This window comes from Rhynchophorus ferrugineus, unplaced genomic scaffold (genome assembly GCF_030347505.1).
Source record: "Rhynchophorus ferrugineus isolate W39M unplaced genomic scaffold, kcgeb_rfMv2 rfM6, whole genome shotgun sequence".
Lineage (NCBI taxonomy): Eukaryota > Metazoa > Arthropoda > Insecta > Coleoptera > Curculionidae > Rhynchophorus > Rhynchophorus ferrugineus.
Window position 1 is genome coordinate 22,606,781 of NW_027472585.1, and position 15,884 is coordinate 22,622,664.

Genomic DNA, 15,884 nt, shown 5'->3' on the forward strand with positions numbered 1-15,884 from the left:
TCTTATGTTCTCCTGCACATTTTACGCATCTATATGATTTGCGACAGTAAGTCTTTGTGTGCCCGTGCGCTTGACACCTTGTGCATTGTGGTATAATTCTTTTTATATGTGGTGGTTCGCATTTAATAATATTATTTTCCAGTTTGGTGATTTCATACACCGCCTTATTATTTCCATTAGGTTTTATGTCTATATAAAACATAGGCAGAGGTTTTTTTGTCGTGTGATGTCGTATATTGTGAATATTTACGACCTCGTGGCCTTTTTCAGCTAGTGCTGCCTTGATGGTGTTAAAGTCCGTCCCGTGATGTAATCCTTTTAATACGAATTTAAATGTTCTCTCGGATTTTGGCCTGAATGTATGGTATTGGGTGTTTCTTTCATCTAATTCTTTTATAAGAACTTTAAAGTGATCCGCTTCGAACAATTGGATTTTAATTGTTTCATAGCTCACTGTTTTAATTGTGTAGTTCGTAGTAATGGTTTTCAATAAGTCATGGATGTTTTTTATTAATCCTACCTTATAGACTGTTATTGGTGGTGGTTTGGGAACAACTTTTTCAGGGCTTGGTTGTATGTTCTCTTCAATTTCTTCCGACAGGTTGCTAAAACTGTTTTTTGTCTCTATCGGTTTCTGCAACCAATAGTCACTGATTCTTGTTTGTTTCCTCGCGATTTCTTCTTCTGGACTTCTCAATCGTTTTTTGTTAATGACTGTAGTCCATTCTGATGGTGGAGTTTGCGTTATTGCTGTTTGTTCTAATCTTATATCAAAGTGTGCAGGTGATTTGGTTGAATCGCTATGGTTTGCCATTTTTTAATATTTTAATATTTTATTTAATTTACTTCCAGGGGATAAAAAAAAATAAAATAAATACATTGTTTATTTCACGCACTTCATTTTTCACTTACGTTATTTTAGCACTAGTTTTTTACTATAAATACTATAAATGAATTTCAAAAGGACTGTTGTAAAATAAGATGGAATAATTTTAAACACTAATAAAAATGAGATGCAGTCCTTTTGTCTGGTCACGTAAACACGTATTCACTACACTTTAGGTCCACTGAGAGACGGATAGCCGTATCTGTTATGCGTTTTTAACACTCAATTAAATAACCGTAATAAAATACTGGGTTTTTTAAAGAACGGTATCTTTTTATAGCTTGGACCGTATTGAAAATACGTCTTCACCCTACGAAGGTTGGAACTGAACTCCCGACGCAAACATCCACAAAATTATTTTGAATGACCGTAAATTGAAATTGAATGAAATAACAGACACGTTGAAAATATCAGCTGAACGTGTACATCATAAAATTCACGAATATTTCGGCATGGGAAAACTCTGTGCGAAGTGGATTCCGCACGAACTCACTTCTGACCAAAAAACAACGACAAGTTGAGAATTCGGAGGAGAGTTTGAAGATGATCAAGCGTAATAAACGCGAGTTTTTGCGTCGATATGTGACAAGGGATGAATCATGGCTCCATCATTTTACTCCGAAGTCTAATTGACAGTCATCAAAGTGGACTATGGAAAGATGTAGACATGACTTGAGAAGAAAACACAGCAATGAAGGAAACAAGAGCTAGACATAAAATCTTAAATATGTTCTACAATGAAAATAAAATACATTACTTCGACATACAGTTATTAATTAGATGGGCTAAGCTTCCAACGGATACCATAGGTGGTAAAGAAAATAGTTCAATGTAAATATAATAAACTAGCTCTTATCTGTAAATATAACAAACTATTGTGGCTTCTTAATTAACTGTAGTTTTATTTTTCGAAGTATATTCAACAAAATACAAACTAGGAGACGTAGATTACATTTTCCCCTCGCCAAATGCGTTCTAAACATATAAATTATGTGCGGTTTATAATTCTAAATCGTCTGTTTGTTGATTAATCGATGCTTATCCGTTGTTTACCGGAGGAGTCGTTAAGTGAGGGTTCGCGGGGGATGGGGTGCGAGCGGGGACGATTGATGAATTTTCATGGCTACGACGCCGATGGTTCCTATCCTCGAAATTGAATTTGGCATTATGAAAATTCGCGCCAAACAAATTAGGCAAATTTTGATTTTGTCGCTTGTATGGTTAAAGCGTCGTGGCGCCACGTTAACGACTTAATCAACATAACCGGTCCCAAATTTCGACAGGCAATCTAGTTTAGTTCGGTGTATTACGTAGTTAATTTTAGTTCCACTTTACCAGTTCCGTCATCGTTTAGTAACAAAGGGTATGTAAATCTGCCTCGAGCAAGTCTGACAAGCTAAATTAACCATGTATCTTGCGCTAAATTGAGGTGGTATTGCTCGTCTGGAAAAAATCAGTCGATCCACTTCTCCAACCGTTCGCCTTTGCTTTATTATCCGAACGGAATTAGCTTATGGAACTATTTGTGAATAGCGAATCAAAGTGTCTGGATATTTATTCTTAATTAATAAAACAATTTAATATGTATATTCGTTATTCTCACTCTAAAATTTTAACAATTTAAACTTTTTCTATACCAAAGCTTTTCTGCACTTTTTCAACGCTTTTCTATATTTTCTTTTTAATTATCGCAGGTTGATGAGAATTATTGATCATTAAATTAAATGGCAGTATAATTATTTTTATACAACCTTTAGTCTGAAGCTTATTTTCGGTCATTATCAATCTATAGTCCGCGTTCAGAGAGAGCGTCTAATTCTCAACTAATACGCTGCTGGTGGTGCGACAGGCCCCACAATATTATTCACAAGACCTTGTCATATTTGGCAATCAACCTCAACCATTTTAGCCTCCGGTAAAAACTATCTCCTATTTTCAGGCCACTTTCTATATTCTTGAACCATGTCTTATTCAGAGCTGTTTGCAATGTATTCTACGAAAAGTTCTGTTTTCGTATTATTTATATGTGTTTGTGTTCGATTGTGGGAGACCGAGACTCGAAGTGATTAGGGAATGATTGATAGAATGGCTTCAAATAGCGTAGCATAATTTGTGGTTACCATTCTAATTGCCATCAAAGGGAACAACGAGTATAGTGAAAAAGGTTAATTGAAAAGTCCCCGGCCTACAATAGTAAAACATCTTTTTTGCCAAAATTAGTGTTTCTTATTCAACATAATTCCCTTCAAGGGTGATACACTGATTATAGAGACCGTCCAACTTGTCGATACCATTTTTGTAGTGCGATTTGTACTTTGCTTCAAAATAGGCCTCAGTTTCGGCGATCACCGTTTCATTCGACAAAAATTTCTTCCCAGCGAGCATTCTTTTGAGATCTGAGAACAGAAAAAAATCGCTGAGGGTCAGAGCAGCACGTTCTTTTTCTTAAGATGCCGCTGCATTTCGGCGATTTCGTCCTTCAAACGGTCCAATAACGCTATGTAAGAGTCGCTCTTGATCGCCCTTCTTTTTCAAAGTAGTCAATGAAAGTTATTCCATGCACATTCCAAAATACATACACCATAACCTTGCCAGCCGACTGTTGCGTTTTCCCATGCTTTGGAGCGGGTTTATCGCGTGCAGTCTACTCGGATGACTATCGATTGGACTTCGGAGTGAAATGATGAAGCCATGTATCACTCATTGTAACATATCGATTCAAAAACTTGGGTTTATTATGCTTGATCGTCTTCAAACACTGTTCCAAATTATCAACTTGTCGTTGTTTTTGGTCACTTTTAAGCTAACGCGGCACCCACTTTGCACTGAGCTTTCTCATACCCAAATATTCCTGAACAATATGAGGTACACATTCAGTAGATATCTTTAGAGTTTCTGCTATTTCATTCAATTTTATTTGAAGGTCATTCAAAACATTTTGTGAATGTTTTCTTCGGGAACAACCTCTTTTGGGCGTCCACTGCGTTCTAAATAACTATAACTTGCTGTTCTTCGGTGTTCCTTTCACCACGTCCAAACTTAGCATACCAATCCTTGATGGTTGATTTTCCTGGGGCAGTATCGTCACGGGAAACACGTCATCAAGCCAGATTTTTGCTTCAACTCTATTTTTTTCCTTCAAAGAGCAATATCTTATCTACATGCGAAATACCTTTTTATCCATGTTTTTCACAATAACTATAGTTGCTTTACTCAAAATGCTATAATTCGCAAGCTAAGGGTCCGACAGCTATTAAATTTATACACGCGTCTTTTGAGGGTTAGAGCTAACGAAAAAACGAATAGATTTAATTCTTTTAGCGCCATCTATGTGTTAGTCCGGATAATTTTCTATTGAACTATTATATGTAGATGTCTCATGACGAAGATGCCAAACGATACCGCGATTTAAGTCTACGAGAACGGGGATTTCCGTAATCCCTAACTACGAAAAGATCGAGGTCACCGCCAAAAACCTACGAGGTTTATATGGAATCATAACATTACGTTTACTCATAACGTTAACATCGCTGAAAACAACGAAATCATCACAGAGACCAACTTTCATATATCACATTTTCTTTCATTCTGAAGTGTCTCCTAGCTGTTTACTATTTACTACCCGGTCACTTTCTAGGTCGCCAAGTTACTCTTAAATCACTATCACAAATGATTGGCAAGATCACAAACAAGAAAGCCCCGGGTTTCCATATTATCTCGATAAACCAGCTTAAGAAGGTCCCATAAAAGCAGCTTTCTGACACTCCAATATACTTCTATTCTGAGGCTTTCCCTTTCTCCTGGAAATATGCGTTTATTGCAGTCAGACTACAAACCCATGAGCCAAACTGGCAGAAAGAACAATTTGCTACGCTTTAAATAATTTTAATGATGCAACTAAACAACTGAAACAGCATCATTCCAGATGATTATTCCGGTTCAGTGAAATTCGGCCGTTCACCTGGCCGTAAAAATCATTCGCACCTTCAACTGACCTGAAAGGCTTGGAGCCGATGATCTAACCATATTTATTAAGTCTTTTTTATCACGACGATTGTCTCAGGTGAAAACCTTTTTAGTCGATAATCCATCGATTCAGGAGTTCCGCCATTCATTTAATATTTCCAAGTCTAGCTCCGCTCTTCTCTAATCTACAATTGCGTATTACTAAATTAAAGCATATGACTACTACTTTATCTTTTTCAAATTTATTTTGATACTGACTGTTGATAATGTTCACTGTACAATACGAAATAGTTGTGTTATCCAAACAAAATAATTAAAAAATATTGTAAACGTAAAACTACTGACTGAAAATCGTAAATAATATTGCCGAAATGTTTATTAAAATCTTACGGAATCTTTATTAAAAGATTATGGGTTATATATTTGTAAAATGCGTGGACTAGGATAAGACAGTGATTAGAATGTGAAATGTAAACATCAGGGACCGGAAAAGAAATTCACAAATGCTGTAACATACAATATGTTCCGTATATATATTTCCCGCTTCTTGAGGTTTAATAAATTTTGTACTGTCTCAATCAGTGGGTATCTGATGAATGCCATATAGTCTAGCGTAACTGAAGCAATAACCACTTTAAAATTATAGTTGGCCAAAATTTGCCATTTACAAAATTTTATCTGTACCAAATTTGGGTATCAATGTTTTGTCTTTAGTTAACAAAATAATTAGTAAAGTTGACACCAAGGTTCCAAAAAAATAAACATATTTTTATAGCTTGCGTAAATTTTAGCAAACTGAATGCCCCTTAAAAGGAATATCGTTCCGATAAAAAATTAGAATTCTGCTTGAAAATAGATGTTAAATTCAAAGAATTAGTACTTTTGAGATGACCTGTCGTCATGGAGCTATAAGAATACAGATATATAAAAAACGGTATTCCAAGATGCAAGTATTAGATTTATCCAAACATGATTAAAAATTTAACCAATTTTCTGATATCTCGATAAACATTTCCTACACACTTTTAACGCTAGATACGGGAACCCTTTATGAAGACGCCATTAACGGGTAACTCTGTAAATATTTTCAAAAATTACGTTTATAATCAGCGACCTAATGCAGCAAGGATATTATTTTTTCTATTTAGACCGCCATTGTTTTCCAATTTGCAAAAAGTAACAAATTACAAAACTGCAGTAAATTGAAATGAATTGTTTTTGTTCCTTAGTCCATAAAGTTATATGTATATCGTTATATCCATTTATAGTTCTTTAATTTTCCTCCCGATTAGAAGAGGAAACTAGGAAAAGTTAGAAGGACTTTATTTACAATGAAACTTAAATTATATAGGTTAGGTGGGTATAAATGGTTAGTGACGACATCCTTCAACTATATGTAGAAATGTTCGTCGGGTCGGTCAGTCGGTCGAAATGTGTGGCTGTCGCTGCGATTATTTGTCAGAACACTCACTACTATTTTTGGAAGGAATTTGCACGAGAACTGATAAACACTGGTTTAATAATCACTTGTTTATTTCGATATTGAGTGATACATGTGGTCGACGGGAGAATTGAAGGATATTAGGTTAGGTATAGGAATTACGGTAGCGCTGTGGAAGTGGTACTGTTACAGGGGGACGGAGAAAAGAGAAGAGAGCGAGACATCGTCGTGATGGTCTTTTATACCCTGGAACTGCATGGTACCAATTCACCGGCGTTGTCAACCTTTGTACTTTTTGATATATTCGTGGTGGCCTAAAGGGTCGTGGCGATCGCCACATATCTATTGGCCCTAACTGTGAGCTCCCTTGACCAAGTACTTAAATGTTCCTTAAGGTTTGTAAGGGCATAAGTATAGACTGTGTGCAGACTCCTGCCTAATTAGACCGATACATCGCATTTTATCCCCAATTGCTCTTCCCTTAGGTACCTTTTAACCTTGTACTGAGAGAGTAGACTGGCTTAACACTTCTTGTCGCAACCTAATTAGTAGTTATTTATAAGGAGGGAAGAATTTATCCAATTAAAATATACACCTATAAATTCACCGAGTTTCATATTTCGGACGAGTTTTCAAGATCAATACGCTTGTCAATATATATATGCTTATTTACACCATCAGAGGTTTTTTCTCAAATGTCTTGTTCGATCCCAAATAGGCCTGGTTGCACAGCTAATTTTTTACAGGCTCTTACAAGGTTTGTACCTTAGAAATTAGTTTACCTAAATGTTACAAGCTAATGCATATATGTTCCGCATATCTTTGTTGTCATAAAAAAATTTGACATAAATAAACACCAAACACATAAATACATTAGATGCCTAAACAAATTTCTACAGTTCTATTTAGGCAAAAATCATATAACTTAAATTATATTTCGTATAAAGCTTGCAGCGATAAAAACTGAAAAAGACACAAAAAAAACCTAATTGAATAAAGTATTCAGTCCGACCGTGGATACGACGCGAGCTATTGAAATAAATCCGACCGGAAAGTTTTTCTATATTTATACGGCGTCACTGACGACCCGGTCCAAAATAAAAACAAAAGCCCGCTCTTGTCCGCGACGCATCCTATTAGCAGTAGGCGACACGAAAACCGGAAATTCCTTTTAATCCCGGCGCCCCGTTCAAAGTGCATCCGATTCCGCGCTTTCAAACGACGTTTTAATACGAAACGGGAAACTAATAGGCGGGATTACTTTTTAGTTTCGCTTTTCGAGTTAAATGATTCGCGTGTCGTTCATTGCATTTTTTTTAAACTGCGTCTTCATTGGGATAAAGAGACAAATCAGTGACGTACGCTATTATTCGTTATCAGGTTATTAAATGTATAGTCCAGTCATAAAATAGTGAAATCTCCCTCTAAATTGATAACATCAAAACGTCGCAATGTTACCGCATTAACTCAGTTTACTTAATTTTATCTCCGACGTAACAATATTCTAATGTCAATAAAACAATTAAACAAAAATGTTTTCAAATATTGGTTTATTACGTTTACTTTTAACACTTTTCTCTACCACCTATGAGGTAGAGTTGTATGCGCATTTTTTAATCCGTATTCGTATCTTCGTCTTCGTATGGAAGCCTAATCTACCTAATTAACAATGTAATGTTCAAATAATCTATTTTACTTTCACTAAAGTGCCTAAAAAAGGTTAATTTACGTTTTGTTCTTGTTTTTTTCGATACAATTCGAACCTTCTCAACATCGCGGTTTTGTTGTTTGCCGGGCAAAAAGAAGACTTTTCTATAGCGTATTATGACTTGAAAAGTGAATTAGGTACGATAATTCGTGGATAAAGTTTTGGGTTTGTTCAGAATAATTGTTCATATCGACATCGAAGCGGAATACTGATGGCCACCAAGTACTACGCAGAGATGGTGTGACAGCAAAGTGTTGCGTATTAAAAGAGACTCACCACACATAAGGCTTTCTAAACATTTCTTATTCAAACCAATGCAGCATGGTTCCGCTTTCACCCAGTTTCAAAATGCTGAGAAAATATGAAATTGGGTCGTTGATGGGATCGCTGAGAAATCAACATCATTATTTAGACATGATATCGCCATGTTGCTAAAGAAGAGGGAAAACCTGTAGAAAATGATGGAGAACATTTTAATTGATGTATAATGTACTAGTTTTTCTCAATAAGTATAATTTTGAAGTGAAAATATAATCAGTACAGATCAAGCAGTTATTTATTTCGCCTCTATCAGTTTGAGTAATAACAGCATAGTACTTTGTTTTTTAATATCTTAAGTATTTCTGTTTTAAAATGGGCTAGTTCTGATAATTATGGGTGACATAATATAAGAATGTTCAGTTCAGTATGAAAGAAGCAGTAATAACTGGTTAATAAGATACATTATTTAAAAAATGGCGTACATTGGAACTCAAAGGAAGATCATAAATCACTTACGCAATTACAGATATTGGAGTGATTTCAATGGCAACAGGGAAATGTATTATGAAATTGCGTGACAGTATCAATTTTAACTTACCGATCACACATATTATCTAATTTAATTCTATATTATGAAAAGATAAAAAATAAATATATAAATAGTTGAGCTTTATTAACAATTTTGTAACACAGCCTTATTAACTAATTAAACAATTTGGGAAAATTACTCCAATTGTATTGATTATGGTGAATTATTGTTAAAGTCGATTGTGAAGCAATAGGGAAAATATTCTTACATTATAATATAAAATATTTTCTTTCAGTTTTTTAATGGAATTAATAAGATCAATTTTTATTTTTTCTATAATCATTCAATATACATTCCCAATTATTGAAATATATTGATAAATTATAAAAGCCACTAATGAAAAATTATCTTACTATCTAGAACCATAAACTAGAAGCAAGTCATTCGATTGCGACTCAAATCACCAAAGAAATTAATTTTTCTAAAAACGTCCATTATACTCAGAAATTTAATATAAATACGGGTGTAACAATGAGTAATGGTATTACAAATTACTATACAGAAAATATTTGGATATTGGCATATAATAGTGTTATAAAATGTGAAAGTTTTTTAAACACAGAAAATATTAATAGTATTTCTTCTAGTTCAATTACATATTATTTCCTTTAATACCCCTAATTTTTTTTTATGGGCAAGTATAATTTAACAATGACCAGATTTGTTTGGAGATCCGATCAACCATCAAAGTATCTGTAGAGGCCAAACAAAGGCCGAGTAAAAAAGGAACAAGTTCTTTAAACAGTTCTTCAAAGAAATCAAGATACTGAACCGCAATTCAATATGGAAACCAACAACAAATTAGAAGAAACCCCAATATCACAATCAACTCAAAAATAAATTTAAAATTGTTATTAAAATGACCTCCCTCCAAATGGAAAAGTCAACGGTAAAACAATCAATGAATCAATAAAACTCCAAATCAAACAACTCAATGATGATGTCGTACGTAAAAACGGAAGGTAGGAAGGTGTTAAGGAATTGTCAAAAGAGCAAATCAGGAAAATCAAACATCAGCTACGTGTACAAGGTAATTAATGGTGTGTTATAATATATTGTAACTAATAATTTAATTTTATTAGTACTTCGTTATGTTTGCCTTTTTGGCTGCTATGGCTACTGCACTTGAAGAATATCAACGTAGTTCATCCTTCCTTTGGCTCAGCTGCTTCGCCAGGAAATTTTAACTCTCCTATAACCCGTATGGATAATGTGGCTGTTTTTGTAGTAGCTAAACATGATGCATGTACTCCAGCTTACGCTATCCATAAAAAAAGAATAGGGGTTAGCCCAGTACCTATTCTCTTACCATGAACAAGATGAACATAGATGAACTTGGTCAACTAGACTGTACCATCAAGATCGACAACTACTCGACGAGGGCCATGGCTGCAGCGCTACTGTATAATTTCAATGCCAGCCCATTTAAGCTCCTTATTATTATTAATCAATATTAACTTATCATTTAAGTATGTTTAGTAATAAACACATTTACAATTGGAATGTATTCCGTTACCATAACTAACATTTAGCTAACCCAAATTATTCCTTTTTTTATTTTATAGTTCTCGGTAATATTTTATCCACATATTTACCTAAAATCTCATCTAATTTTTGATGTACTTTTGCAGTTAAGGTTATTGATTCCCTAATATAACAGTTATTAAAAAAATTATTTAAAACAAAATATTGTATTTAGTTTAGCTAATAATAACCTCAAATTCCTATAGTTGGCGTCACTATCAATATCACTATACATAAACTTATAACCTATAACCTATAAAGTTTGTTATCGTATTTTAATTTGTTTATACATAATATATTACATATACATATATAATATTCCTATTTCTTGTATATACCTCCAAAAGTATTTTAAGTATTGTGTAAATATAAATGTTTCTTCATAGACTTTTCCCTAAAGACTTTTTTATTGTTAATCTTTTAAATATCCCAAAACCCGAGGTCAAATTCAATTGTGATTATATCAGATAAAGGTATCATCTTAGGGTATTGTAACTATTACGGCAAATTAAGGATAAAGTACTTTTTTTCGTGATACATGCAAAATGAATATTTGCCTGCAATGATGTTGAAATGACTCTGAATTTGACCATCGAAAAACAATCATCACTATATGTTGTTGACTACAAACTTATACTTTACAATTTATTATTCGAAAATTCTGATTGGACAACTTAGGAAGAATTTTTTTTCGCTTTAAAATTTATTTGTTGTTGGGATGTATACATTATGCAGGAGTGGCAATTGATGCTTGTTTTTTGTCTCTAATAGTGTTTGAAAATACAAAAACACTGCTAATAACGGAAGTATACATGTTATTAGAACACAGGAAAGCGCAGAGCGAGTGGACTGACGATGAGCTGGAATTTTCCGATGTTTTAATGAAGACTTTAATCTATGCAGACCGTTTCAGGAAATTTGAGAATGATGAGACGATATCAGCTGTTAAAAAGTAAGTGACACTGTACGAATAATTTATTCTAAGATTTTCTTGAAATATACAGGGCGAGACAACATTCTTTAGAAGGTGAACTGTTTGTAAATATCAGACATAATGTTGTATATAAAATAATGTTTACACTTTTTCCTTTGCAGTTTACATAAGCAGAAGAAGTTTCACAAGTTCGAGTTGGCCGCCATTATGAACTCATGCCCTAAAACTGTAGAGGAATCCAAATCACTGATTTTTTCCCTCGCGGGCAGTTTCGGATATGAGGAACTGCAAACTTTACTCGAGGACATACAAACTAAGCGTAGTATACAATATTAAGTATATTTAAGTAGAAATCGTTATTTTTAGCAATTATTTTCATTTTATTTATTATATTTAACCAATTATTTATTCTCTCAATATAGTGGTTGCACTTGCATCAATGCAGATACTAAATGAGTGCTAGAAGATTAATGAGTGACAAAAGTTCAATTTTGGGTTTTTCCTAATTAACGTCTCTATAAACTGAGTAAATCAATTATAGCAAATTGAAAAAATATTTTGTTGAAAAATGGCAGTACCATCGGATTGAACAATTAAGTTCTTTAACAGTTTATGATGATTCTTTTTTTAATAATAGCTGATCACAATACATGTAATCAACTTTCTTTTATTTGGGAGGGACGATAAGTAAAAAATATGTAAAATATTTTCATATTAATTATCGATAACGTAAATGTGAATATATAAACACGCCAATAACCAAAGTAGATGACGTCAGCTGCCTTTATTATCAATCGTTTGTCCGTGATACAAATTCGAATCGAAATTTATCAGTTTAATACATAGTTAAACAGTAATTATTTGTCCGGGTCAGTTTTTCTTTTTTTATTTTCAATTAAAAAGAGTTTTCCGCCAGTTGAATATTATCGGGAAAAATATCAATTAATTCCGGATATAGGCAGCGTTCGTCCAGTTTCGATTCGAACATAATTCGATTTGTTAGAAAAATGTCCATATGTGGTCGAAAGCTTTGAATACATCGCTGAAGTAACGGGATAATACGTTTAGCTGGACGGCGGTGTTATGGTATTATTTCAACGAATCATCTGTCCGTAATCCCGTTGTATCCGTTGGCGTGGCTTGTTCTTTTTTCAATTCCAAGTCTTAACGCAATCGAACATTCGAGTTCAGTAAAACAGAACAAAAGGACATGTAGTAATTGTATTTCCGTAAATTGAAAAATTCTAACTAATTTGATATAATCATTTGATTTTGTTCAATTCCACTTTAAAGAAATATTAAAATTTGTCTTCATGTCAGTCGTTCTTATTAACTGGTTATGAAGAGTGAGATATAATAATTACCATACTTGAGAAAAAATAAGCAATTTTGATGAAATGGTAAAGTTTTATTCAATTAGTTACATTAACGTAACTAATAAGCTTAATCTGATTTATTAATCCGTACCTAGAAATCAGGGAGAATGTTTCCTTCTCTACCCATACACCGCTATTGGTGGAGCAGGTTCACTTAATCTCGCCACAGTTGCCAATGTTAATCTTCTATTCTTCATATCGATTTCTATCTTCTTCATCTATGTATTTCGGAGCTATTGACAACGTACTCCACTCAAAATATGGACTTGGCCATAGAAGTCTATGAGGGATTCGTTAAACCTTGACCCGACAGACAATCCCAAAGCATTTTAATATGCGCCTCTGAATGTGATATTCAACTATGTCCTTATTCGTAAAGAAATTAAAGCGTCTATAATTCAACCTTAAAAAAATTAATTTTAGAATATAATATAACAGTAAAATTGGTCTTATTCCTGCTCAAAAATGTCAGATTGTAACAGTGTACAAGTCTTGCAGTGTTAGCCTTCAAATGAAACAGATTTTAGTCTTGATTATAATTACCTTTCTTCTATACTCAATATCACGAAAAATTGTGATCTCTCTGTAATTCACTAAGATTTATAGTTAAACTAACCACTTCACTAGGCACTAGCAAATGTTGTTTTAATCAATTTCAAACGTTCATTAATGTACAGATTTAGAGAATTCTCATCTCGGCTCAAACTAGATGGCGCCAAGGCAATATATTCCTTTAAAATCCTATTTAAGAGAAGCGGTATTTTCTGGTTCGTCAAAGACTACCAAAAAAATGCTGATTATATTGTATATATAACCACAGGGCCATTTAGAATTAGTATCTAATGTACTTTTAATACCTTTCTATTATAATTGAAAGCAGAGGTAGAACATCTTTTGAAAACGCTCTCTGCTAACCTCTTATAATATTGGATTAAAAGCCGAAGATAGTATGGAAAATGCATATCCGTTGAATCAACAAGCAATTTGATTTTCGTTTCAGCGATCTTTTGTTTTTTTTTGTATCTATTCTAAATCCATCAGAAGCTCAACATCTACAAATTAAATTAGTGGTTCCAATGCTTAAATGATATTGTTCTTCATAATATCTGTGATTACACAAAAAAATATATGACGAGTGGCGAATATATGCAATGCTAGATTTTGACCAACGTGGGCTTGGCATTCATTATGATAACACTAATGGTGAAAAATGCTACGGGAGAATAATTGGTGCCTTGTGTGCGTCTTCTTACGCCTTAACCTAGCGAAAATGTCGTTAGAAATTTAAAGACAGAGAAATGCAGTCGGCTAAATACAGATACTGTATTATACTTATAATACAAAATTTCAAATCGCTGCGGTTTTAATTGAAAATAATTTTTGCGCGCTGCAGCTGCACTGAATATTAGTACGGACACGGTTACTAAAATATCTCAAAAAATAATATTACTTTAAATTCAGCAAAAAGAAATCGTCTTTATGTCAAAGAGGTTACGAATCAAGAACAGATTGATGTTTTCTCTATCGGAGATCTAATACACGAAATATATAAAATCAGTAGGTAGTTTTTTTAATCAAAACATAATTTAGTACAATTATTTCAGAGAAAATTGTCAACCTGGAAAATTACCATAAAAAGCCAAAAGATATGCATATGCATATGATATGCATATTTCAAAGATGTGGTGATGTAGAACAAACTTCATATACTGTTAATATAGGTAATATAGGATTTAAGATAACACCTTCGGTTTGGATGAGCTTACAAATCATTGAAGAAAAAATTGACAAACGGTTTTTGATATATTGTAAGTAAACAGCTATGTTATTCAGTTGATTTAGTTGTCACAACTGAAGGTCAGTATATAATTAATATACTTTAACTGTAATAAAGTGTATTATAAAGTGTGAATGCTTTATGAGCATGTATGTTACTGTTCAGAATATACATGAACGTTTGTTTAAAATGTATGACGAAAGAAATAATCCTAACTGTTTTACAGATATGGCAAATGCAATAATGAGAATATAGTGATTAAAGGTAGTTTTGTCAAGAAAGATATATACAGGTAGTAAGAGAACAAACTAAGGAGAAATATGGTAATACCAAAATGACTTTATAAGGAAACATAAGAACTAAGCGTAAAAGTGAATATGCTCTCTAATGAAAGTAAAGTACATTACTCAGATACACAAAGAATATTTAGGCGGGTTAAGCCTTCGGGGGATACCAGTATACAAAAAGAGCGCCTAGAGCTCTGTCTATAATTGCGTGGAAAAAAATTAAATGTAAATATAATAAAACAACTCTGACCTTTAAATAATTATAGCTGTATAATTATAACATTATTGTTTCATTATAACGTGTAATGAGTATAAAGGTCTAATATAACCAAACTAAACCAAAATATTTAATGTTAAATAAAATCAATATATAAAGGCAAGTGCTCTCAAATAGCCAATCATATATAACATTGTACTCATTTCCCTTATGCCTCAATAGTTGTAAAATGATTTTTTTCAGTTTAGGAACCATTATTACATTCTTCCTTGTTGACGGTGCACTTTCGATCGCCAAATTTGTATGAGTTTAACTTGAAGCATCATTTCTGCGGCTGCCAGAAGTGGAAAGATAGGATGCTGCCTTGGACTGTCCTATTACCTCCGAAGAACTCTCAGATGCCATATCGAAAAGCAGAAACATCTCTACTGACCCTGACGGAATAAGGACAACCTATATTAAACAACTCATTATAGACTAACAATTATATTTTTTGAACATGTATAACTTAATATGGAATAAGTGAAAAATACCATCATTGTGGAAATATACCATCCTGGTTTCAATATATAAACCTGAAAAATCAAGACACTCTATCAACAGGTATGGACCGATATCCTTAACCAGTTATCTATACAAATTATTGTTTCTGTTTGGTAGACCGAAGAAATGAATATATCCGCTTTATCAGAAGGTATATACAGCTGTAAAAGACAAACCCGAAATATGTGACAATTTCATCCTAACATAAAATGACTAGAATAAGAGGAATCGTCTGTTATTTGTTTAAAAGATACTTAGATTTTTATTTAATTTGATGAATGGTAAACACAGAACAGCTAAGAAAATTTGTTCTTGCTTAAGCACTGATAGTAATTGATATGATTCTGCAGACATAATATTCTAGATGCAACTCTA

General features: G+C 33.3%; 1 protein-coding gene across 1 annotated transcript; it reads left to right on the plus strand.

Annotated features, from left to right (window-relative positions):
• Positions 1 to 9,791: 9,791 nt before the first annotated feature.
• Positions 9,792 to 11,645, plus strand: LOC143198695 (DNA-directed RNA polymerase II subunit Rpb4). The gene is made up of 4 exons (XM_076408054.1): positions 9,792 to 9,881; positions 9,934 to 9,991; positions 11,147 to 11,327; positions 11,471 to 11,645. The coding sequence occupies exons 1-4, from the start codon at positions 9,792 to 9,794 to the stop codon at positions 11,643 to 11,645; spliced, it is 504 nt and encodes a 167-aa protein (XP_076264169.1).
• The last annotated feature ends 4,239 nt before the right edge of the window (positions 11,646 to 15,884 follow it).

Bases quoted from the DNA above. Each gene is read 5' to 3' on its own strand.
- LOC143198695 (XM_076408054.1), top strand. From the start codon at position 9,792: ATGTCGTACGTAAAAACGGAAGGTAGGAAGGTGTTAAGGAATTGTCAA. The intron at 9,882-9,933 runs GTAATTAATGGT...TAATTTTATTAG, and splicing joins ACATCAGCTACGTGTACAAG to TACTTCGTTATGTTTGCCTT. The intron at 9,992-11,146 runs GTAGTTCATCCT...TGTCTCTAATAG, and splicing joins TGCACTTGAAGAATATCAAC to TGTTTGAAAATACAAAAACA.